General features: G+C 38.3%; 1 protein-coding gene across 1 annotated transcript in view; it reads right to left on the bottom strand.

Moving 5' to 3' along the window:
- Positions 1-313: 313 nt before the first annotated feature.
- The window catches only part of LOC104167264 (thyrotropin-releasing hormone-degrading ectoenzyme-like), a 51,697-nt gene continuing 25,725 nt past the window's right edge, over positions 314-26,285 (bottom strand). The window contains exons 5-11 of the mRNA XM_009707470.1: positions 24,654-24,801; positions 22,442-22,539; positions 21,844-21,951; positions 8,485-8,652; positions 7,797-7,937; positions 2,749-2,830; positions 314-874 (exon numbers count right to left, since the gene is read on the bottom strand). Coding sequence (XP_009705772.1) covers positions 731-874; positions 2,749-2,830; positions 7,797-7,937; positions 8,485-8,652; positions 21,844-21,951; positions 22,442-22,539; positions 24,654-24,801 — 889 coding nt within the window. The 3' untranslated portion in view covers positions 314-730. The remainder of the gene's footprint in view (positions 875-2,748; positions 2,831-7,796; positions 7,938-8,484; positions 8,653-21,843; positions 21,952-22,441; positions 22,540-24,653; positions 24,802-26,285) is intronic.

Here is a 26,285-nt window from a genome sequence, read left to right as displayed (position 1 = left end):
CCCCCCGCCCCTTCCTTGCCCTCTCTCCCCCTCACCCCTTGCCCCTTTCTCTTTCTCCTCTCTCTCTCTCTCCCCTCCCGCCCTGCTTATTTAAATATAGGAATATGGAATGGAGACTGCAGATACAACTGGCAACTCAAAAACCGAGCTGGCATCTTCATAATCATTAAGAGACAATCTGAGTGGTAGACTAATTGGTAGCTAGCACAAAAGCTGACTTTACATCTCACACTGCCCCAGTCTGGAAGCCTTCTGCATTTCCTTTTCCTTGCTTTCTTTTTGTTCATTGCAACACTGATTGTCGTAGATAGTCTTTGTGCTTTGTATAATGCCCATCTTTGATGTAACTGGAACTCACATACAAAATGTGGCTGTTATACATAAGCATGCTAGAATACGGGCAGGGACAGTACAAGCATGCACAAAATAGTCTTTGAAGGGTTTTTCGTTTGTTTTTCTTCAACATTTACATGCACCACTTAATAGCAGGTTTGGTTGTGTACACTGAGGACTGGATTTCACAAGCATTTATGATCTTCTCTTCTGAAAAGCTTCTTGGCAATTTCACAAGAGCCCAGTGTAAAAAAAAATCCCACAATTAAAAAAAAAAGGAAAAAAACCTTATCCCTGCAGTCTGATCTTGTCTTCATGATTTTAATGTTGAACTCTTCTAAAGTGTCTCCTCTTCCTCTTTCAGAGTTTCATGTTAAATGGTCGCTGGAAAGACAGATTAGTGTGTCAAGGATTTTCTTAGCCACTGGAATAGTTCTTCCTTATAAAGCCTTTGCCACCGCACATTGGCTTCCACTGTTTCCATGGCACGAGAGAAAGAAGCAGCAGCTCCCCCTTCATAACTCTTTATAAAGTTCTTTAGCTGGAAATAGAAGTTAACAAGTTAAATGTGCAGGAACGAAAGGAAGTAAATATTTTCAGTGCACACAAACAAGTCAGGCATTTAGGACAAACCTCCACGATCACCGCTGAAGTAAGTGTAGTATCGTGTAGAAAGATTTAATAGGAAAAGTAGTAAGACATCAGTCTGTCAAATGTGATGCAATTGCTTCATGTTGCACTGGAAGATATTGACATGTCAGCACCAGATCACATTAATATCATTACCTTCTCTCCTGCAGCCCAGCTGCTGCACTGCGTAGACAGCTGCGCTGCTCTAAACTTTTATTTCTACCTAAGAAATCAAACTAGGAGCACTGGAAATGCCTCTAATTCAGGTTTATATACAAATATCAGCAGAAGGCAGCCCTGGTGCCCTTTGGTTTTATCAAGCTTCACAACAAATTTGTTTCATTTTGATTTGCAGAACCCTTTTGATGATATAATGCAAGTCGGTTGTTCAGAAAAGAAAGGGATGGTTACAGTGTGAAGAGAGTGGCAAAATAGCAAGTGGACATTCATTTGATGATCTTTGAATGCCTGAAACAGATTCCTTCTCCTGTGATAAAACTTTGATCTTTTTTCAGCAGACTGAAAAGGCCCCTGCTCTATTCTTGTGTATACTCAAATTATAGCACTATCTCCTGGATTATTATAGCTGATGGCACTGGTGTGCTTTGAATTACTGTTCTTTTCAAGTCAGAATTGCAAGGCTGATCTGCACAGTAGGTTGCTGGGTATGTTGACTTGTATAAAATGAGGTGGGTTTAGCAACACTTATTCATAACTAGCTAATTTTTGTTTCCTGGTGACACCAAATTCACCTTGTTAATTTAAATCTAACTTCCAACATCATCTCATTGTACATGGGCTCAAAATCGAAAAGGCTGATCCTGCAACTGTCTCATTCCCATCACAGTTAAAAGTATGGAAGGGACCTGGAAACTATCAAAATCAGACTTTACCTGATCTCTGTACTTGATATACCAAAATGTTTACAAGGCCAGTTTCTTCTACAGGAAGTACGAACAGCCAGCCCGCCAATACTACCGTGGAGGTGCAAACTAAGAGTACAGAAGGCTTCCTTGTGCAGGGCAGATACTGAAATCTGGCCAGCACTGTCCTTCCCACCTGGGTAGCTTTGAGGAAACCAACTGCCACTCTTCCCTAAGTTCCTAAGGCCACTAGACTTGAGTGAAGACAAATGGTTGGACACAAAATATCATAGGGCAATCAGAGTTCAATTAATGGTGATCATGCTGAATAAGAATCATTTGATCTATTTGGGGTAATGTCGATCAGCTGCTAAGCAGACCATAACGCTACCGCACAACTACCTCAGTCAGGGCAGATGTTAAGTTAAAATGAGAAATATTTGCAATCTAAATAAGTACTTAGCATTTAGAACAAATGATTGTGGTGTCATTTGGCCAGAATATCAGGTTAACAGCTTTTCTCACATGGAAATACTGTAGGCAGAAGAAAAAGAGGGAAGGTACTGGCAGCTTCTACTTTCAACTCTGGGGTTTTCTAGGGCTTCCCTCTGCAACATAAACTAAGGTGGATGGAAAGATCTCACCTTTAGTTTCTCAGCCAATAGTCAAGATTAAAAAACAGACCTACATATCCAGCCAAGCACAGAGAAGTGCCCGCGCTACCCACCTCCTGATACCACCTCTACGCACTCAGGTGCCTTTGCAATCTGCTCCTCATCCTTGTGCTGCCCAGGTGCAGCACAGGTCTGCGACTTCAACTGAGCAACCAGAGTTCCTGGACAACTAACACCTTATTGCTCCTGCCCTGCTCCTTGCTTACAACAAATACAGCCTCATGTGCCAAAAGTAGTTGAAAAAGTACCTCTCTTAGTTCTTCTTCAGTATTGAGGAATTCTGTGACCCCACTGATAAGCTTCGAATTCATAAATAATGCTTCTCCATATCTGCAAGGGCAAAAAGAAGATGCACAGAGAGTTAGTGCAAGTGCCAGGGCAGCTGAAAACTAGAAAGCAGTCTTCTATAAGCAAGGGAGAAGACATGGGGCCAATTCTGGGGATCTAAAGGAATAGCACTGGAATTGGACACTGGTATTTCAGTGTTTCATGCTAAAAACCTGGACTGAGACCTTCTTCTAGTCTGAGCTAATTGTAGTTAGCTTTTAGTTGGATGCTACTAAGCAGAAAGGACTTAACCACAGCTGCAGATGAGAGCTCCAGAGGAGAAGAGGACCAAACCACACCACCAGCTCACAGGTTTCCATGTAATGACACCAAGCAGCTCAAAACACAGGCACTAAAGAAGGAGTGGAGCAGCAACTACAGAGAAGTATTCTGAGGAACCCTTCTAGCTGTACCATTAAAACAGACTTTTTGAAGTGCTGCAGCCTTCTCTGCCTTTTTTATTCATCCACCTCATCTACATTACAAATAGCCTCTCGATAAGTGAACTGAATCAAATTTTCTTGTTCCAGAACCTCATAATTAAAATAAATAACACTGATAGAGAATAATACTGCTAAAATAATCCCCTGGGCCATGATGTAGTATCTTCAAAGAATCAACCTGGAATGAAAATTGGAAAGCTTGGGCAAGGAATATTTGAAGGATAGGATATTCAGCAGCAATCAGCAATGACCTTCTGCAGGTAGTTGCTTTGAAACCGGCCATTCAAATCCTGCTGTTCCTCTCGCTTTTCCACAAATCTTTTTTTTAACCCCCCAAATGAAGCATCTATATCACTTATAAGATTAACCAGACTACTTCTAAAGTTTTGCATTTCATGTTGGAATAATTTGTGGGTTGTGTTTTTTTCAAAGTCTCTAGCATGAAGAATATAATTCCATTGAAAACCAGAAAGCAAGTCTTTTGTTTAAGTTAGATGTCATTCAGCAGAGCAAAAGGCACTTGACAAAGAGTCATCCTTATCTTTATCTACATGTACATCCAAAGCGATATCTAGCTAATCTGAACATGATTGTTTTCAAGATAGGGAATCCAGCTCCGCTGTCAGACATGTATAAGTAACACCAATAGACTTCACTGCAAGTAAGTTTATCTGGGGGAACAATTCAGTTCACACCCTGCTTTTACAAACTGTTTTAGAGGAGGAATTCAAAATTCAAAGTAAAATGAGTTCGGCACAGTCACAGCTTTCTGTTCTGCTTCTATTAATCCTAAATTAATTCCCCTTAAATGCTTACGTACTGTAAGCCACAGTCCTTTCAAAAGGGAAAAAGAAAGAGAAAGGTAGAGGGATAGCCCCAGGGAGAGTGCTAGAAAGAGGGAGAGGGAAGAGAACTGGGATTTCTTTCCGAAGATTCTGTTTTAGGGAAGGTGTACACTGTGTTGCTTGCTACTTTGAGCTTGTGTGAAGGGAAACACACTTATAGGTATCAAAAATCCTACTCCCTGACCACCAGTAACTGAATTATTCATGGATATTTCAGCAAGTACATCTCTTTTTCCAAAACTTCAGTCACACTGACATATACAGTCATCCAGAGGCAAACGCCTCCTATGGGAAGTATGGATTTCATGGTCCTTTAAGCATGTTTAGGCTTTCTAACAAAGCCCTTTATTATTACAGTCTCAGCTTAGCCTCATAATTGACTGCTTGGAAAACTGGAAGCTCCTCTTGATGGGGTCTTTTGACAAGGTTACCAATCCACTTTACAGAAGCGACCTCATAAAAACAGCTGCAGGGATTTTATTTTTCTTGCAGTCTGTACTGTAGCCACAGTGCAAACAAGAAGGAGCAGAATTCCTTTCACTGAAAATGATACCCTCATGAATATCTGTGCTGATTACCGCCCATTATGCATACCTGGTAAAAAGTCAGCCACTAACAGCAATTTCTAAATGGGCTCTGCAGGCAAAAATTCTAGAAAAGCCACCTCCCAAAATAGTATTCTGCAGGTGTGAAACATAAGAAAAAATAGAGAAAGTGTTTGGTCTTGCAAGTATCAGTCCTCCCACCCTTCACAGGAAAGACAAGAGCACTGCAGAACCAGGACCTTACATGCCTGAGATCCCTGGAAATACCCTGGCGTCACGGGCTCTCCACCTATTCCTTTACTTCTGGGGATGTGAACCTCCAGTGCCTCACATCTGTACAGGCTCTGCACTTGTGCAAACTCCACTTGAGAGGCAGTATAGTCCATTTACTTTGGACAGATGTAAATGGCTTCCCAAATATTGTTGAATTCCCAAATGCTGACACATATTTCAGCACTCGAGAAAGAAGGAATTCTTATAGGCAGCTGTTGGATCAAAAGTTCACACACAGACAGACAAGTGCACACGTGATGAAAACGATTTAGGGGCCAAGGCAGTGCATGTTCAGGTAACAGGAATTGAAGCACAGTATTTTCAATTGTCTTTTTCAGAATTTTAGCAGTCTCAGACCCATAGATTTGTTACGCAAGACTTCTTAGGCACCTCAGTTTCTAAGTCACCTTTGAAAATGGGATATGAGTGATTTTGAAGACTTTAAACATTATCAGTATCTTCTGGACAATGTGAATACAGGCATACTGTAAAAATAGAAAGGGCTAACAATATTTTGTTGTCATTCTAACTCTTTGACATGCTGTGTGTTAAAGTTAGAGGAAATAGCATTATAGTATAATTTAATCACCCTCAGCTACTTCTTATTGCTATCTCAAATGTCAACACCTTTTATAATAAATTCAATGGAAAATACTATTGAGATATCACCTTATTAAATTAATGTTTCATACGAAGTATTTTAATTTTAAATAAAATAAAACAATAAATTACAATTGTAGAAAAAAGGTGCCTTGGGACAGAGTATACTTGAGCTATAATTCTGTAATAAAGCTGCATTTTAAAAATGTGCTAGTGTGGCAAGCTTAAATCAGAAGCCTAATTTTACATTCTATCATGTCGCTGTTTCACTGAACATTAAAGGGCAAGGTGTTAGACTAACTCCACCCTCTCAGTCTCTCTTAAAAGGTTTTAATCTATAATTACAAAACAAAGTTATTTTCCATATACATCACATATGTTCAGCCTGCATGAACTACTTCATTACACTGCATTGAATTTTTTGGCAATTGATAGAAGCTCAGCTGGATGTGCCTTTCAGAAAAATGCAACTGCTACAATCCTTTTGGTGGCTCTGATTCGTGTTTGGAGATCAAACTGAATGTAGAGAACATAAAGTCAGTGTCAGGCAAAGAGATAGACTCTCTGTTATTTTCTCATTAAAAAAAGGACAATAACAGGTTTTTGATGAGGTCTTGCTGATTCTTAGGAACTCAGATAACAGAGTGATGCATTCCAAGCAAGTGAGATAAATAAAATTCAAATTTTAGGTGAAGTTCAGTTATCTAAAATTAAAACACATGAAAAATCTGGCATGTGCCAAAGTCTTCTAAATCTTTTCCATCTGTCCACACTGCTTAACTTTGTCCATGTCTAAAACCACAGGTGTTAACTAGGTTGTCAGATGAACTTGCTTGCTAAGGCAGGACACAACTTCTGCGTATGTGTTTGCAGCAATACAGATTTTGACAGATTTATGCCTAAACTCTGTACAAATCCCTGGAGGAACGTGAAAAATTATTTGCTATCCAGAGCATAACTAACTGCACTGGGTTGCACAATAATAATGAGTCTGCCATCCACTTTCTGTGTGAAAGTCCAGTTCCTGGAATAATCACACCAGAAGCAGAGGATTCTTAATTTTTAAACTCTTCAGCATTCTTAAAGTTTTTTGGAAACTGCTTTCAAAAAGTATGCTCCTGCAATATAAACTTCCAAAACCAATTCCAGCTCAAATCTATTTTCCCAGCTGAACTTCTTCTAAAATCCCACTATACTATAAAGTATTATCCAAAACAGCATGGACAACTTTTTGAATCCTTAGGGAAGTTGCACAGTCTCTTGAGTTTCCTTGACTCTTCTTCTGATCCTGTGAAATCTATAGTAAGTTTGTACCTGTATTCATCAGGTACTAGGATTTAGTTGCTTAAATACAGCATCTTAAATATACCATTTCAAATATTCTGTGCTACACTAGATGGCTCCTCACAAGTTCAGAATGGAACAGATTTCCAACACTTTTTCTGCCAACACCATGGGAGTGGCCTGGCGTGGGGTGTCTGAAGTTCTTGGACAACTGCCTTTAAGAACTTGAACCTCATGCGAGTTGTGGTCCCTTCTAATCTGTCAGTAGCAGAAGAGCTGCCGTGGAATCTTTCAGACCCTCAGGCTGTCCCTAAAGAACTAAAGAAATTTGTCATTCGTTGAATTAATATCAAAATCTTCATCAAAAAGGATTTTAAAATGTTGACTGAGCTTCTGAGTAGGAGCATGTAGCACTTGTTCAAAGAAAAAGAGAAGTAGGTATACGAAACCGCCCCATCTCCTTCCTGTTTATCTGTTTTTAATACAAAATGTTGCTCCTCTGTTACTTGAAACTCACCTGAAACACAGAGTGGAAGGAAAGGGGATGACACTACATTAGCATCCTTTTGAAAATGGAAATGTTTCAAAAAGGGTTTGGTGTTTTTTCCACAGTTGAAATAATGTTGTTCAAAAGAGTGTTTTTTCTATCAGACTTAAAATCAGCAAAATTCCTTTGGGAACTGCTGCTTTGTTATCTATGTTAGAATTCATTATCGTAAGTGCAGACACAATACAGTAATAGATATATATATGGGTGATGGCTAAGAGATAAATGTTCCTATGCATGTGTGTGACAATCCATGAATAAATGCATTTATGACTCTCATGTATGTATTTCATATTTAGAGACATCTCTGTTTATGGATTAAAAGAGAATGGATTAGATTCAGGAACTTACATGAATACATACGTATACAATACTTACATAAATTACATCAAAATAAGAAAATGAAGATAAACATTGACTTTTTATCTTTACCTAGCATTTAATATTTTCCATTTTTCTCTGAAAAACTTCCAAGCAAGATCTCTTCCATGTGGATTTCGAGCTACATGGATTATCACATCAATTGCATCCTGATCCAGGACAACTTCGGAGTTGAGAGACAAATTCAAAAGCCTGGTGGGAGTAAGAAGGGAAAAAAAACCTATTTGGTTTCTCCAACACATAGTCTCACGACAGCATATTAGAAAACTCTCAGAAAAAAAATTATCACTGCCAAACGGTTTGTTTAAGTCTCCAAGTGAGTTCAGTGGTTTATTGCTATGATTCCAAAGACCAGACACATTTATGAATCAGAAAAATCTTGATGTAAAAGGATTTCAGTAAAAGCTGAGTGGAACTTTGCATGTGCATTTTTATGAAACCAGTAAGATCAGACTGGTCAATACATTTAAATAAAGGATATGGTAATAAAAACATAACAGCAATTATTATAGGATTTCAAACATTTCCAATGAACATAGCAATATTTGGAAGTGAAAAGACATAATATGTGTCAATTTTGACATGCACTAATGCAAAAATGTAGGATAGTTTAAACAGACACTAAGCCTGTGCTTGAAAAGCAAAGTTCTTTCATTTAGACCAAAACTCAAGTGACGATCCATAAATGTTGAAGTGATTATCGGTAATAGTCAGATACAGATACATAATATTTTTGTACCTGTTGAGCAAGTTTCTGTCGTCACTGCAAGTTAAGGCTTCTAACAATATTTTTTTTTCCGACACTGCTGTGGTAGAATGAAATTTCATCCAAATGAACTCCCATACATCTTCATCCATCAGTGAAACTCCTGTACAGTACACAATGTCTCTCACATTGAGTGGGATTCTACAAAAGAAATCAGTAATAGCACTGTGGTAAATAAGCAGCCTCCTGATATTGGAAACAAAGAACATCACTACATTTATGAGATTCCAAAATTAAAGTGGAACAGTAATCTTCTGTTGGAAAATTACATTTGCATCTCTTTACTGCCACCAAAATCTTCCAGGCCATCCTAATGGATTTTCTAATTGGTAACACACGCTTACCACTCTTTTCATAATGCTGTCACATTGTCAGGAGACTATAAATTATGGTCATCCAGTTCATCAACACATAATGTGCCACATAACCTGCAGGACAGGTAACATAAACTCTCCAAATTAGCACGGGATCTTATCACTCTGTGCTGGGCTCTAAGCCAAATCTCTTCTTCTTGTCTTTAGCACTGAGGTTTTAGAACAGGAGCCGATCAGCCAGAAACTCTGCCTTGCCTGTGCTGTAAAGTGCTCCATCTTCACATAGTAACATACAAGGCAGGAAGGATGAGCTGAGACAATGCTACTTAAGAACAGGAAGAGCTGTTCATTTTCTCAGCATATGAATACCAGCACAAAACCAGCTCTGCTATAGGATGGTTGTGAACTGTGATTACTGTGCAAGTAATATACACTAAGACTACAGTTAAATGAAGGCTTCTTGAAGCTTTGTCTGAGTCCCTGGAAAATAAAACCAGTGTGGCTTTCCAGCATTTCAAAGTTTTGGTTCCTCTTCAGTACTTCAGAAGGAAGTAGGCAAGGTAAGAAACCATATATTGATGACTGTGAAAGGTTACAAACTGCTATTGCCTCTATGGGGTTACCTGGTCCCAACAACTATGACGGTTTCTTGAGAAAAAGAATAAAAGGAATACATAACTAAATTAAGGCAAAACTGGAAAAAAAAAGTGCACCCCTCCTTCCTACTGGCTGAAGAACGTTGGGAAATTAATGCCTACTGCTTTTTTGTTATGCTTTTTCTGAATAGTAAAAGAAGTCCTGAGGTTGAGGCTTTATTCATGTTCTCCGTTGAGTGCAGTCAGCTCAGAGGGTGTATCTGCAGGTTTAGATGCAGACAGTCACATGAATTTTGCTTCTGCTGAGCTGACATGGCTCAGGATAGTGCTGCTTCTTGGAGATTTTTTAGCAGAGTCCCAGGCTAACAGAGTCACAAAGGGCTGCCTTGATTAATGCTGAAGTATTCTGCATTTGATCCAGACAAACTCAGACATTTATTCAGGAGCAAACTCTCCAAAGCAAGACTGAAAGGGTAGGCAAGACAAATGTAATCCATTTTAAAGTTACCAGGAATATGAAACTTTTAACTATGCGCAGCACACACCAGCAATACTGCCTTCTAAAGCAAAACCAGAGGTGCAATGTCTCGTCTCTGCCATGAACTGCTTCCATCTAGCCAGGGTAGATTGATACTATAGATCCTGGCATGGTTCGAGATCTCACTGCTTCTTCTCCTCCCACCACCAAATCACTGTGTGAGAACATCCCTGTCCCTAGCCATGCTAGGCAATCAGCATTGCTATGGTTACAACTACACAGCTCAAGCAATTCCTACATGTCACTGACACATAGATGGGACCTTCAAAAAATGCAGGTTCTACAGTTCCTCCCCCTTGACACTTCCTATTACCGCCTCAGATTTTTTTCCCTCAATGCTCAGATGACTTAAAAAGCTTGGCACTGAAAAAAGTTAGTAACTTTCCTCAGATTTACCCAGGATCAATAGATTTTGGCTTATGTATGGTCTATGCAACTGCTTCTGTGGTCCCTTTAGAACTGCTACGCCAAGAACAAGGATACCAGAAAATCCTTAGAGCTGACCAGACCCATTAAAAGAAATAGCGTTTAAACATACACGGGCAGTGAAGGAAAAAAAGTTATCACTTTCACCAGTCTTTCCATACTACTGAGTTTTGATTCTCAGAAACTGAATTAACATTGGTAAAATGTGAGTTTGGTTGACATTTACAGAATTATCCGTGTGTGCTATATGCCGAATTTCCATTTCACTGTAATGGAATTTGTACTTCTCACTTGAAAGTCTATCATTAAGCCCTTGTGGTATTTCAAACATTAATGAATATCAACAGTTTATTTTTCCCCCATTTAACCTTTCTTTCAAAAAGTGCATGCAAAGGAAACTGCATATAATTGAGTCTATTACAGAAAATTAAGACTACATGTTTAAACACAAGAAATCAAAACATACTAAAATTAATGGAGTAGATATTCAGGTGCTGCCTTTGTGTTGGCTTATATTAACTCAGAATGAGGCTTAAAGTTTTCTAAATAACTGCAACTCTCTTAAAACTGTGAGTCAGCAATTACAGTAACATAAATACGCAGCCATATACACATACACTGCACAGAACATGAAAGTGCCATTAATTATCGTTCTGTCTTGATTTTCTGATACACTAGGTTATTTGTTCTTAAAGCACAACTTCCTAAGCAGCTTATGTCTTTTCTTGCTTTTAATTTGGGATTTAATATACTGACAGCAACCATAAGAACATACGCTAAACCAAAAGGACTAAGGGATGCTATCCTGACCGTGGGACCAAACAACCCGTTGCCCCAAATTTGTCTTACTGTATGATATCTGAATACGAAGAACAACTGATCCCAGTCAAGCCTTCAGTGAAGGAAGGACTTTACATCTTGACACACAAAGACTAAATCATTTTTTCAGAAGCACACGTAGTTCTTTCTGAGCTTTGCCGGCAGAAATATTATCTTTGGTTTACTGCAAGCGATGCGATTCAGCCAACAGATACTCTAAGGAACTATAAGGCACCTGGAGAAGGTAATTCTTTTTAGGTTGATTGCCCCATTAATTCAGGTAGGAACTGTGTGCTGGAAAGACTGTCACTCTGTGTTTGGCTAGTAAAGTCAGCAGCAGAGGCACCTAGAAGTGGATGTCTAACCCTAGAAAGGTCAGCATTCCTCACTTGTGAGGTTTAAATTTTTGAAATTTACAGTAAAACATATCAATCCAATGGGCTTTCCCACCTACTCCATCATTTATGTTCTAAGTGCCAACACTAGCGATTTTAGCAGCAGTGCAGTCAGTAACCGCAGGATCATTTGCACGCCCTGAGAAGGAAGGGGAACTTGAGACAAGGGATGGCACTGATCCCATGCCCTTAGCCTAAATGTCACCACGTTCCTTGCTAAGAAAACTCTATCGCCACCAAATTGGTAATAGCATACTTGCAGTGCTGCAACAGATCTGCTCCATATCAGCCAACCAATTGCTCCAGGGAAGGTTTTAGGTGTCTAGCTATAAGCTAAGTCATTAGGACAACGTGAAATAAATCAGCCCCTACAAACCAAGACATCAAAACAAATACTGACTTTAAAAGGCTTAGCTTCAGAAGCTACAAAACTTAGGGCTATGCAAAGCTACAAATTACTCCTGTGAGAGGCTTGTAATCAGGACTGCAGACAGGGGGGTTCTCCTTCTGGAAATGAAAATTGTTTATGAAAACATGAATATCCCCAAAGTCATTTCTCTCAACAGAGAGTCCTCTAATTGAATTTTCTCCATTTGTGGAGATTTTTGCTTTCTCTCTCCTCCAGTCATTATGAGTCTGTATTTCATCTTTATCTAAACATGTGAAATCTCCCCAGTCTATAGATTTTTTACTTTTATAGCTTCCTGGAAAATGTTCTAAAATTGCAGTTCCAAGGCATCAGATCAGCATGCGGAATGTTTGCCCCCTGTATTAACTGAATCAAGTGGATAAAATTACCATTGTTTCAGTACCGCATAGGTAGTCACACTGCAGAATGTACCCCCTTGTTATACTAAACCTCATCTGGGCTTTCAAGGCCGCTCTCATTTTTAAAGAGCTAGTATGATTGATGGATATTTCAGAAGAATAAAGATAAAGATTAACTTTTGAAAGCATCACGTTAAACGGCTTTTATTTGAATACTGATCCAATTTATTTAACTTTATTTTTCTTGCTTAAGAGATATGATGGTGAGAATGAAATATGTAGCTAGCAGAGCTCATGTTTAAAAATTAAACACTTTGGGAAAAAAGTTAAAAATTAAACAGTTAGGAAAAAATTAATTAAAATCGTGCTGTGCCTTTACAGGGATTTTTTTTTTTCAAGAGTGAATAATAAAGCTCTACAATGAGCTAAGAATAATCTTCTAAGTTATAATTAATTGGTACATACTTGCTCCTGTTTAAAGTATGTTTTAACAATTGGAGATACACTTACAAAATTGAACCATAATTATTTATCTTCTGGGCAAATTGTGTTCTAATTTTTTAAAATGTAATTGCACACAGTTTAGACAGTTCTTTGATTAAGTGACAAATTTCTGTACCATTTAGGGTTCTATTTGACAAAGAAAACGAATCAGAAATATTATTCTTTATTTCTGCAACTATTTAACATTTAACTTAAGCCTGTTTTTCTTGATGACTGTATTTATAGTCTTATTTAATAGCTTACAAGGCTCAGATAAGAAATAACAACGAAGTATGGGTACTTTGTTGGCAGATCTGTAACACAGATTCTGTTAGAAGGAATAGCACCACACAAAGTTTATTTGTTAAGACGGCAGTCCCAAAGCTGATACTCCCATTCTCTATTACCAACTCCGGGAGCCGTGCTGCCGGCACCCCGTGCACACAGAGGAGGGGAGGATCCTCTGCCATAGCACAGGCCCAGGCTGAAGAGAAAGGGCAGAATTTCCCCTTGAAAACTGAGGCACAGAGCTGTGATGGGCTTGACATTCAGGTGCCTGTTATGCATTGAATTCAGGGGATATTAACCGAGGATGTGGCTACTCAGGGTCTCTGTGGCAAAGCCACCAGCTCTCCTCAGTCCCAGTCCTGTGCTTCCAAGCTTCAGGTATCGCATGGGTCTGATTGAGGCAGGCAGAGAACACATCATCCCTCAAGTGATGGTTACTGATATTGCTCCTTCCCCTTCCTACAGCAGATATCCCACAACCAAACACGCGACCAGCACACTCAAGCTCTTCAATGCTGATTTTAACAACTGAGTGGTGAGTTAAGCACTTCTTGGTGAGACTAATCTCTGAGTAGGTATGACTTGTTTTGTCCTTTCTGGACAGTTTTTGCAACAAAAATATGGTCCTTGCTGTTCAATTGTTTGGCAAAGTTGTGGAGACATCATTCCTGAGTAAGAAAATTGGAGATAAATCTGTCTGAGTTTTAAGGATTGCAAATTAATTACGGCTAATCTGTAATCGTTACGTCTTGGGTCATTTTATTGTGATCACACACAGAAGTCAGAAGGTAAAAATGCTGCCTGAACCAGCTGCCCCATAAAGCCCAGTTTTGTCTTCACAAGACGAAATCCTCCCTCTTTTCTGACACTCTCCCCAGATGGTCTTTCAGAGCACTAACTCCTTGATTAACTCGCGCACTCAACAGTGTTTTCTTCCTCCTTAAACAGTTTTATCGACTTGAGTGCAAGATTCTACTCAAATGTTGTAACAGCCTATTAATTAGTTAAATCACTTCAGCAACATTGCCTGACATTAGCTGGCAAAGCTCCAGTAACATTTCAAAATGCATGAATAGCTATGCCTGAATTTTTTCAGTAATTAAAACTTCTAGGTGTTGAGAACACAAAATAAGGGATCCATTTTATTGTTTTACATTTATCAGACATTCATGTGTGAAAAAAATGAAAATAATTCTCATTTTTTCATGTCTGCTGCTAATGATTTCCAAAAATAGCTGGTGGGCATCAAACCCATGAAAAAAGCTAGTGCCTCTTCCAAGCAACTAACAAAAATAATTAACCTGTTGGCCACATTCCCACAAATGCTTATGTACGTGGTTAAACTTAAGTACATTTATAAGTTGCTTCAAGACTGTAGCTATAGTGTGCTCATGTGAAAAAAAGCAACAAAATTATGTATCTATCTCAAGTCATTAGAGTGAGAAATGAGAGAGGAGGAAAAGGAAAGAAAAAATGCTTTGTTTGGAAAAACATTTGATTTTCTATCACAAAAGCCAGACTTCATTGAAATAGTCTCAACTAATGACTGGTAATTTGTTATTTACCACTTCCTCAGATCTATGCATAGTTTCATTTATAGACATGTTACAGTCTCCTGTACACTCTTGCAGTGCAATTTGTTTTTCTGGTGGCATTTCCATTGAGTAGTTAAAGGTCCATCCAAGTAAGCACACTGCCAATTTAGGCAGGTGGATGGACATGAATCCGTTGTTCCTTGCAGAGGAAATACAAATTCTGCACAAACAAGTATGGAGATTTAGTACTCTCAAATTAGGCTTGTTGGTTATCAAATCGTTCAAATTACGTGACGGAAGTCATCTTACTTCATTACTTGCACCTTTCTTAAGACTGATAAAGAATTAACTAGTGTTCTTAATAGTCACAGCAATGTCACAAAGGTCTTTGAAACGGCAAACAGAAGTCACTGGCAAAGCCTATATCCACATTAATACACTTAAAAAGATTCAGTGAGGTAATTGAGTACTAGGATGCAATCATCCAAGATCCTGATCTCATTTTTAGTAACCAAAAGTGGTTCATCTGTCGTGCAAAACAACACATAGATGTGTTCTGACTTGAAACTCACAGATTGAACAGGAAAATTCATGGTATATTCTCTTTTCAGAGATCTCTGGTCCCACCTCAGCACACCAAGTCTTCTCAGAACAACCTGGATGATTAGAGACCAGAACAGATTCAAAATGTCTGGATTTGCATTCAGGATCATCCAACAGTCTCTACATCTCATTCACGAAGACAGACAAATGGACATTTCATCAACCCATGGGCTGCAGAATGGATGCTGACTTCAGTCTAATTCAGTGCAGCAGCCTGCATGCCACTGCAGTATCATCTATTCATCTGAGCATCGCTTTCCTTAAAAAAGAAAAAAAAAAAGAAAACCCTTGCCTTCCTATCTCTTGTGTTAGAAAGCATAGACTGAACGTACACTCCGAATTGCAACAAAAGAAAAAAAAGTATTAGAAGCTAAGTAGCTCTACTTATCAAATAGCACAATGAGTTTAGCTCTGTTGATCAAAGATTAGGAGGTTGTTATCAACCATAAGGTCAGCACAATAGCATGCAAGGACAAGACACCAAATTTGCAGACATCAGAATGCAAACCTCACTTTACACAAGTTTGATGTGGTAGAATATTGAATTTTCCTTTTTTTCTTTTCTCTTGATGATATCTGCAAGGCAGTATTCCAAGTAAAGAAAACTGATCACAGTGCTGGTGACAGAAAAATAATAGTACAAATAGTAAAAGCTGCATTAAGCCTAAAATCACCCCAAAGTGATATGAAGCTCAGATCAATCAAATGCATTTACTTTAAGTTTTCTAGGATTATTGAGGCAATTAATTAAGGTACTTTGTTTTCATTTAAAAGGCAGCGACCAATAAATAGCAATGGTTACGTTTCTAAAGAAGAAAAAAATCAAAGCAAACTGAAGTGGCTATGACTAACTAGGGGCCTTCCAACGGGTCCAGTCACATCTTAAAGAAACATCGCCATGTAATTGTGTCTGATGCAATAGCATCATCTCCCACTGCTCCCTGCTGCATATTAGCAAAAGAATAGCATCCCCACAGGTCTACTAACAGAGCCAGAATACAAGCACTCCTTTTTCTGCTGAAGGCAAAATCAGCTGTCTCAGTTCAAAGCAGCGCTCTCACATATTCACATGTTCACGCTATCCTAACTTTGCCTCAAGCAAGCATACATCTGCAGTCCACTTTGCCAGCAGAAATGTGTACACAACCTGTAGCTGAGGAATGGTAGCAGTAGCTGCAAGAAAATCATGCTTGCACCCACAGAGAAGTTCGCAAAAAAACGTGTGTCTATGGATAAGTTATGCTTTGAGCCATCATAGTGTGTATTCACATGTTGTCTGTTGTTATGATATCTCCTGTCAGGAGTTTACAGATTGTAGCTCTCCACACATTCTTTCCTGAAGCTCAGAAATACACATTTACTCAGTCTATCCAAGGCAGAAAGTCTAAAAATGCTAATCCTCTTAGAAACATGTTTTTCTTTCAAAACAGATATGCAGGGGAGGTTAAAGGGGCTGATTCTCAAGCTCAGGCAGGCATTGTATGTAATTTTGTTAATTTTTTAGGCTGAACCACAATGCTCTTATAACTAAGGAGTGTGAATAATATATTCCTTCACACATGAAAGGACTTCACAGGGATGAGCTCAGTTAAACGAAGGTAGAGGCAAACATCTTAATTTTCAGCCAACAGTAGCTTCTCTTGTACAGAATTCTGCTGTTGACTGAATCCAGTAACCTTACATTCTCAAACTACAAGGGAAATTTCAATGTGCATATGTTTTCTACTAGGTCTGTACTCTTCCGAACACCAAGATGGAAGTTTCAAGGCTTTCCATTGCTCCAGTCCAGGAGTAGCATATATCCCAACTTAACAGAGTGAAAATGTTTGCCTTCATATCAATTATCAAGTCAGAAGTTAATGCAGACTTTCAGGCAAAATGTGCTGGAGCCATCAGCTCTTTAAAAACAGCAAAATTACTTAAATTCATTTATTAAAAAGACTGCAAGACTAATCTCAAATTTTCATCTGAAAGAAACAAATGCTACTTTTTTAACAAATGCAAGGATTAAAATATGGTATCAATTCCTAGACCAGTACAACCTCTTCCACACGTGATACTATGTGTTTAGCTTGCTCCTTGTAGAGCCAAACTTCTTTTTTAGAGTTATGTTCCTTGTTTTAGTATCACGTTTTGCCCTGCAAAAGTGGTAGTGAGCAATATCACCTAAGGCCTTTTGCATACTACGTAACCCTGGTATTTCAGGTACTCAAGCCTCCCTCCCTTAGATGAATGCTCTCATCTTTAGACTGGAGAGCTGTACTATTTCTCTTGCTAATGAAGTAAATCTCAGTGGCTGAGCTTCAACTAGAGGAGGAAAGCGTGTTGCAGTGTCTTAACACTCTTCCAAGCACCTCACAGATAGGTCATCAGTGTGGTCTTCTGCACGTGGCAGATCCAGGGCTGAGGTACTAAAGTGAAGCTCTACCACAATCTCAGAACTACAGTTTAAAAGGGGGTTGAGGAGCTTCTAAGCCAGCTGTGTTTGAAAAGAAAAGGAGCAGATTTCTTCCTGCTTTAGTAACACTTTTGAAATGCATCTTTCGCAAGGACCCCTAATGACATGATTGCCATTTACATATCCATTTGATAAAGGTATCTTTCTACCTGTAGTGCTGGACCCTAAAAGGGCTCACTCTCTCTTCATAGTCTCATGTTAAGAGGCTCTTCACTCAGCATAGCAGCTGCCACCAACTTCATTTAGAGGTTCCCAAATCCCCTTGTAGGAAGCATCTGATTCTGCTCTGTGAGCCAGGAATCTAAAAATGCAGCACTGCAACACCTAAGTCACTTTAGAAATTCAAGCCTTCGAGTCTCTCAGCTGACTTTCACTTTCACGCCTGGAGGCTAATGTTGCAGATCATGTGTATGGATTTTCTTTTTACTAATTCCATAAGAAAATCTGCAGTGCTACAGTTGGAAATCTAATGGCTTTTTTCAAATAGTGCTGGAAACACAGTGAGGACCTCTGGCTTTGTGCTGTGAATGACCATTATTTTACTTGGTGAACAGTGGCAAATTATTTGCACAGTAAAGAACACGTAATTAATTACAAAGTACAAACAGTAACTGATTATTATGATCATTTCAATTCCCTACAGTGAAGAGTAGATGGTAATTAATTTCTGGACTTACCAGACTAAATATAATTACTTAAAACCACAGCAACTGTAGGCATTCGCTAGTAAAACAGAGCTAGATGTTACTGTATTTGTTTATTACCCAACACTTTATCCATAATTCAACGCTACAAGTAAAACAGAAATATTTCAAAATAACTTCTAAAAAGCCATAGATTAAAAACATGGCTAAACAGTTACAAATTTTAGCATTTCTACAATATTATTAATAGCACATTCTCTGTTATGCTTATTTGAACTTTAACTGCAGTAACTGCCAGGGAATCAAAAACCTCCTTCACATGATTTACTGCCTGTGCATTTATGTGGTATTTAATACCACATATTAATTTAATATTACTCTAATTTTGTATTGATTAGAATGTTGGGACAAAGTCTAATTCTGTAGCCTCTATTACTTTGAAGAATTCGTGTTTGTTTCTTCACTGCTTGTGAAACATCTCATCTTCCAAAATAAGGTTTTTGGGAGGGGATGGGTGCAAAGATTGCAAATCACCCTTTGTTTTTACTCATAGTCAAACTCAAATTATACCTGTATATAAAATTATCTCTGAGCTTTCTGGAACTCTATGTTCATGTTCTGGCTATGCAAACCCACCAAGACTAGGCTTTCTGCAACATATCAGTCAATGTCTTTGTTCTGTTTCAGAAGAGGGAAGGGCATCTACAAGAACTTTCAGAGTAGTTTTCAGCAGATACAACTTTACTCATTGCTGATAAGGAGTAGAACAGGCAAGGATGCACATATTTTCTGTACCTCTCACCAGCTTTCCTCACCAAGAGTTGTCAGAGAAGTCTGGAGAAAGACAAAGGGGATGAGCTTCCCCTTCTTTGTGAGGAAACAAGCTCTGAGGGATTCCAATAAATCCTGAGGTGGTTGTTTGTGGTAAATTCACAAACAGGCGTTAAGGACACCAAACTGAGCAAAACACTTGACTGATGAGAAATAATACAAAATGGCACCTGTTGGATGTGCTCTCTGCATGTGTCTTGTACTTATCTGCTTGCCCTTTGCGCTTGAGCCAGCTATTGTTTCTGAAGTGCTAAATGAGGCAGAAGTATGATTCAGACATCATGTTAATTAAATCCTGATTGTAGAATCATCATTATTTTCTTGGTGGAAAAGCAGGGAAAACAGATCCTGCTTTATTTTCAAGTTTCAGTCTGAGTTGCTTTAAACTGAGCAAAGGAGATACGGGGTACGTCTGATGCAGCAGGGATCTGGACATTCCTGAGAGAACGTTGAGACCCCTACAAATGTTACTGTGAACCACAAGCTGATTTTATGTCTACCGAGCTGCTATTACTAGTAGCCTTCGCAATGTCATTTCAATGTAAGTAGATAGGAAATGAGTCTGCTCGTGTATTAGTTACATTCAGTATGTGAGACTGCTCTGAGAACAGCAACTGGTAAATTCTGAGGTGGGGAATTGAACAAATCCTATAATCTTAAGAAATAAATAAAAGCACATCTCTGTCTCCCTTGCAAGATATGCCCCTATTTATCAGCTGACTGTCAATCTGTATTCTGTAATTACATTATTTGTTGCAGCTATTTTTCGAAACTGTACAGTTCCTTTGGAGAAATGCACTGCTTTAACTTAGCAGCTATTCTCTTCCTCTGCCCTGCTGTGATGCTTCTATCATAATACTCCTCATATGCTGGCAACCACAATCTTTTGCCCCCACGAATGGCCCCACAGAAAGGCTAAGATGAATCTTCAGATGGTTCCTTAAATTTATTCCTTTCCTCTCTTGCTATTGTTAGTAAAGCAATAAGCTTTTCTTTTTCCCTGATGCCTCCTTTTTCAATCCTGTTGGAAAGGATGAAGACACAGGGTTGGAGAAAGCTTTGCAGGGTGACAGCTTTTTAACACTGAATAATCTACTGCTGTGCATGCTAATAGATGGTGCTAGGTTTGATTAACTAATTTTGCAAATGAATATCTAAGTAAATTACTTTTGCAGATCATTTCCAATGATTCTTTCTCTTTAATCTCCTCTTTGAATAGTTTCATACTGATTGTTGCTGCTGACGATAAGAATTCATATAAAACCCTGGGGTATATATTTCATAGTAAATACATCTGGTACCATCTTACACAAGAAAACCCTCCCCCTCACACACATCTTATTTAAATGTATATAGTGATAGTTTCAAGACAATTTTTTTCAGAAGTTTCAAAGTCATATAGGAATGCAATTTCCATTCATGCTCAGTTCATGGCTGGTTTTAAAAGACACTCAGGTACTTATGTAACTGGGCATGCCCGTAAAGAATTTTCAAAGATTACAAAGACAGACAGACATATTTTAATTGCCACAAACACCTGATTTGCCCAAGATGTCTTTGAAAGATCCGGCATGCCTATACGTCTATAGAGATCTGAGCGTTTTGCAGAGCTAATACAAGATTTGGACTAAAAATGTAAGACTTTTTCTCTTCTCTTTTTCTTTGCTACTTGGAAATAAAATAATTTCCTTTAAACCAAAATATCATGTGAGGTACTTGAGCAAATACTTCTACACCCACATTCCACATAATCAGAAAATCCATAATTCTTTCTCAAGAAGTTGTGGTCTTAACCTATACTCTGTACTTATCTCATTGTCCATAGATCACGACATACTTAAATATTTGTCTTTTCAGTCTCTAACATTTCTTAGATGCTTGCCTTTAAAAGATAAACTTCATACACCATCCAAGTTCCATGTTCCCTTGCCTCAGCTGAATAAACCAGTGTCTGGACAGCCTAACTCACATATTTGCTGTCAAACCACTACAGTGCTGCTGGAGTCTCCTTCTCTGGAGATATTCAAAACCCTCCTGGATACGCTCCTGTGCGACTTGCTGTAGGTGATCCTGCTTTGTCAGGGAGGTTAGACTAGATAATCTCCAGAGGTCCCTTCCAACCCTGATGATTCCGTGACTCTGTAACGCTCAACACATCAGCTACCATATCATCATCTCTCCAAAACCTTACATGAGCTTTCCCATGTATTCCTGAATCACACCAAGTTCCAAGTCTTCACCCTTAAGTACTTCATAACATTTCCGTCAAATACATTGTTTCGTCTACTTTCTCACTTCTCAGTTCTTTTGCCTCTAACCTCTCTTACTTCTTTAATCACTTAGGTCCTTCTGCTCTCTTGCCCTGACACAGGCTCTGTGTTTGTCTGCCAATGCGGTGTTCACTCCTCTTTCTTCCTTGGGTGTCCCCTTCACCCACTCATACATGCAAAGTCAGATAATTCATTCTGAAGCCCCACAGACATTTTTAAATAACAGCCAGCGACCTCTGCTTCCCCGCATACCACTCTGCAGAACAGGGCACTGCGGCTGGCAATGGGCAGAAGAGGAAGGGCATGCCAGCCGTATTGCCTCCAAGTAGGAGAAATGGGAAACAGACTTTTCAGTTCCACTTACCGGTTCCTATTGCTAGAAATCCAATCCGAGATTAACGTTGCAGCCTGCTGGTGACAGTGTTTGTTACCGAAGCTGCAGGCCAACATGATGACTTCCCGACGCAACTCTCTGTTCAAATTAAAGAAAGCGATAAGGTTGCTTTAATGAATGTGTTTGAATGTTTACAAAAAGCTATTTCTTATAACAGCGGCAGCAACTGATATTTGGGCAACATATCAAAGATAATCCAGCTATACAAATCTCAGTGTCAATTTAAAGCCTACAGCCGCTGCAACAACTAAAGAAAGGCTGTGGACCAAAACCAGCCCCCATTTAGACTTATGCACTCTTCCTGACCTCTGTGGTCATATGCGTCCAAGTTCTTAAACATCCAGTCAAATATTAAATTAAGGCTTAGGAAATCATGTTCTTAAAACTCATGAAAGAGGAATTCATCTCACAGCACCTTGCTGCTCTCCCTCTAACCCAGAAAGGAAAAACAGAAGGACAACAGAGCTAGGAAAGTATGACATGCTGAAGATGACACCAAATTTTAGGAGAGTGCATTATTACAACTATATCCCACAAAAAAACAATAAAAAAAGAAATATAACAGTACTCATGTTGGTATGATGCTTGAACAAGCGATTTGTTTAAATTATTTGTTGGCCATCCAAGCTTGAGATACATTGATGCAACTTGTCTTAAAATATACTCCTGAGGGGGAAAAGAAAAATACATTTAATGTTAACATTTATTTTGTATTTGAAATTGAAATACTACTGACTATTGAGGTTTTCTCTCTTTCACCCTCAGATAATGTCTGACTTTCCAAAGATTTTGATTTACATTTAGCAAAACAACATATCCACTTATAATCCTCCTTCACTGCTATAGTGAGAAGTAATCTGTGGAACAGCTATTTGATTAATGTCCAGTGTAAGACAATTTATTGTTATAAACCTCATAAATTAAAAAAGTTTCTTACACGCTATTTTGAACTCACAATACATGGCTGAAAAGTTGCTAGAGTGTCAACAGCTTAATTTCTACTCTATAGCAAATCTCAACTACACCGTGCATGTTCACTTTTAAAAGAATATTGCTTCAATATCCATTGCCATGGCAAAAACATTATGTAAGTACAGTCAATTTCAAATACAGAACAATGTGGCTGCAAATAAGCTTTGCACATTTAATGACACTACACTTTAAGTTTAGGTTCCTGGCATCCTTAAAGAGCAAAACAAGCCCAAGATCTATTTTTGTTACTTTTACTTTTCATACAGAAGACATATTTACATATTTTGACCAGCGGTGAAGAAAACCACTGTCATTGTATTCAGCTCAATCTTTTGTCAGTGGAATTCACCAATTTGAGAAAGACAATTGAGATATAAAGAACCGCATAGGAGAGCATCTATTTTATTATTGTGGATGCACGGGCATGTATATATGATGTCAACGCAAAAGGAGATTCATGGTGCAGCAGATACATTATTTTGTGACTAAAAAGTCTTTTTATTTCCTCTGCTATCACCTCTGCTTTCAAAGCTCTCGTCAGTAGCGATAAAACACAACCCAGCTGTGAATTTTACTGGTTTTATTTATTAAAATTGTTATTTCTTTACAGAGCCATGTTTAAAAGTGAAATAGCAATGGCAGACTTGTAAGAATTTTTCTGTGCAGTTAACAACAGACTAAACATGCAAATTATTTCAACATAATTTTATATTATGGCTCTGGTTTGCATGTAGGCCTATATTGTAGGTTCATAAAGAATTTCAATGCGTCTTTATTAATCTTTAGTATACGTTCTACAAAAATAATTTTTCATGTCAGCACGTAGCTCTGTGTACGTGTGTGTGTATATATACATATATGTATGTACCTCTACATATATACACATCCAGCCACCTCTAGCTGCCTGCTCTCTGAGCATGTGTGTCTGTGGACACACACACAAACAAATATGTTTAAGAAGAAAAAGGCACCTTTAAGCATTTCAGGTTTTTGAGAGTTCCTTCATTTGAAGGCTTTACAAAATTATGTAAAATTACAGTATGTTGGCCATTGAAAACATGTAGGCTACATACAATTCATAGTGAATAAAAAAACCCAAAAGTTCCTACTTGTCATTGGCTGCAATCAAACCCTGTGTACTTCATAAAACATGCTTCAGCGTAGCTACGATTTTTTTTTTTTTTTCAGGTAAAATATTGAAATGTTTGTCATGTCTATCTTAATTATCTACTGCTAGCTGTTACTGCTGTCCCTTCAGACCCAATTATGAATGAGCTTTTGATTCAATGGTGATCTAATCCTTGTTAATTAAGGTAACTGTATTGAATTCACCATGGCTTTTTGGATGAAATAATGACTACAAATCTTTACTTCAGTTGCATGCATCCTGTTCGGTTGTGCCTGCATTTGATATCCTTGTTGAGCTTGGGCATCAATCTAAATATCACTGTGGGGCTCCTCAAAAGAGAAAATCTGCAAATAGATTACTCTGGCTCTTTTAAGTGAAATACTTTATTTGTCATAGTATTTCATAGAAGGGATAATTACCTTTCCTTCTACTAATCATATATGCCTCAAACAACAGTTGTCACTGTTCAAATGCAAATGAACCAAAGCTTGACAATGGCTATGTTTAAATAAAGAATAATTAGGAAGAAAGCTAATATCCCTAGGTCATTTACAATATCTGACTGGGGAATAGTTCAATTCTTGGCAACGAAAGGAGAGAGAGTGAGAGAAAGGAAGGAAGGAAGGGAGGGAGGGAAGGAAGGAGGGAGGAAGAAAGAGAGGAAGACTGTATCTCTTACATTGAAGATGTTGTAGTTTTCTGTGCGGTCCAGCGATTTGTCTAGTGGATAAAGAGCTCGGCTGGCAGCGTGCCAAGGCAGAAAATCCTTCTCCTCTGAAAGGTATTTGATAATCTCCAAAGGAATATTCTGAGGTAAATAACCAGCTCTACACAATAAAAGAAGTTAGTATTAAATTGGTTTTGCAGAATATACATGACGAGGCAAAAATTACTTTTTTCCAAATGAAATTAAAAGGTAGAAAAACATGATAAACTCATCACACTATAATGACATAAAAGTCAACCTTATAAAAAATAGCAACTCACAGTCTCTCCCAACACGTGTGCAAGCGTACTTACTGGATGAAGGAAGGCATGAACACACACGAAAGAAAACTAGACAAGCTATCCCTACTTTACATGGATTCCTGTGGCTATAGAAGACACGAACAATGAAGTAACTGACTTTAAGCAAAAAAAAAAAAAAAAAAAAAGGAAGGTGTTGCTTTGCTGATTTGTAAGATAGAAAGCTGTTTGCCTAAAATCAACAACCCAAGGCATTTTGCTTCAGAGAACTTTTCTACTGGCCATGGGCAACTGGGAAGAACTAGTGGTGAAGCAGCATCTTTAGTTTCAGTTATCCACTCTTTCTTCTTCAGAGCCGCCTTGTCTTCTATCCACCTTAAGCCACTTTGGAACGACTTATCCAGTGACATCACTTTGGTTAAGCATGTTCCAGCACTTTCCACATAAACTACAATTTTTTCAGGTGTTTATAAATCAATCATCTAGAATTTTGTCCCATTCTTTTACAGTCATAAAAGACCTCACCCTGCAATGGAAAGAGTTTAGGGGGTTTCAGAAAGGCTTTTTAAATTATTACCTTTACAAGTAAAGTGCAATACAGACACAAGCATTTGAAAGCTGCTTTTTAAAACTGAGTATAGGCAACATCAAGCTTTAGGATTTGCCCTCATTTTGTTTTTCAGAACAGCATTTTTTCTTAACTATCCAGACTGCAGAAACAAAGTGTAACCCTGTGGGTGTGAACTTTACAGAAACACACAGGTCTATTCTCCTGATGCGTGTGGTTAAATCCCAAAGGAGTTCTCTACCTGCCTAGAGAGGTGATAATGATTCTGTTTTCATTAAACACGTAAAGACTGCAAGTTGGATTCCACAAGCTTCAATTTAACATAGGCTACAGTATGTTCTATCTTCATAGATTATTTTTTCTCCTTGTTGGTTGCAAATGTTCCCCTTAATTTCCATCCCTGTCTGGGGAAAAGACGCATCCATATAACAAACAAAGAAAATGACACAGATTATTATGGAAATGAACCAATGCATACAAGTTGATATAAATTTTTATCTCAGTTGTAACAGCATATAAAAAATACTTCACTGAAATATTTGAAATAGATTGTTCTTTTTGTTATGGTCCAAAACCATAGCTTCCTTTCAAGACACACCACATCCATGCAAGCCATTGTTTGTCACATTCTTATTGGAAGAATTACACCATGTTCGCTTCATGTTCTTAGGAAAGAAGTGAGTTCATGTTAACAGCTTTCAAAAGTATCTATCCCATGTCCTTATGACGACCCACTCTCCAGTCTGCTTCATGTCATCTTTGTCCACATTTTGTCAG

The sequence above is a fragment of the Cariama cristata genome, unplaced genomic scaffold (genome assembly GCF_000690535.1).
Source record: "Cariama cristata isolate BGI_N322 unplaced genomic scaffold, ASM69053v1 scaffold10869, whole genome shotgun sequence".
Lineage (NCBI taxonomy): Eukaryota > Metazoa > Chordata > Aves > Cariamiformes > Cariamidae > Cariama > Cariama cristata.
The sequence above is the reverse complement of the archived record's forward strand: the minus strand, read 5'-3'. Positions and strand labels throughout refer to the sequence as shown.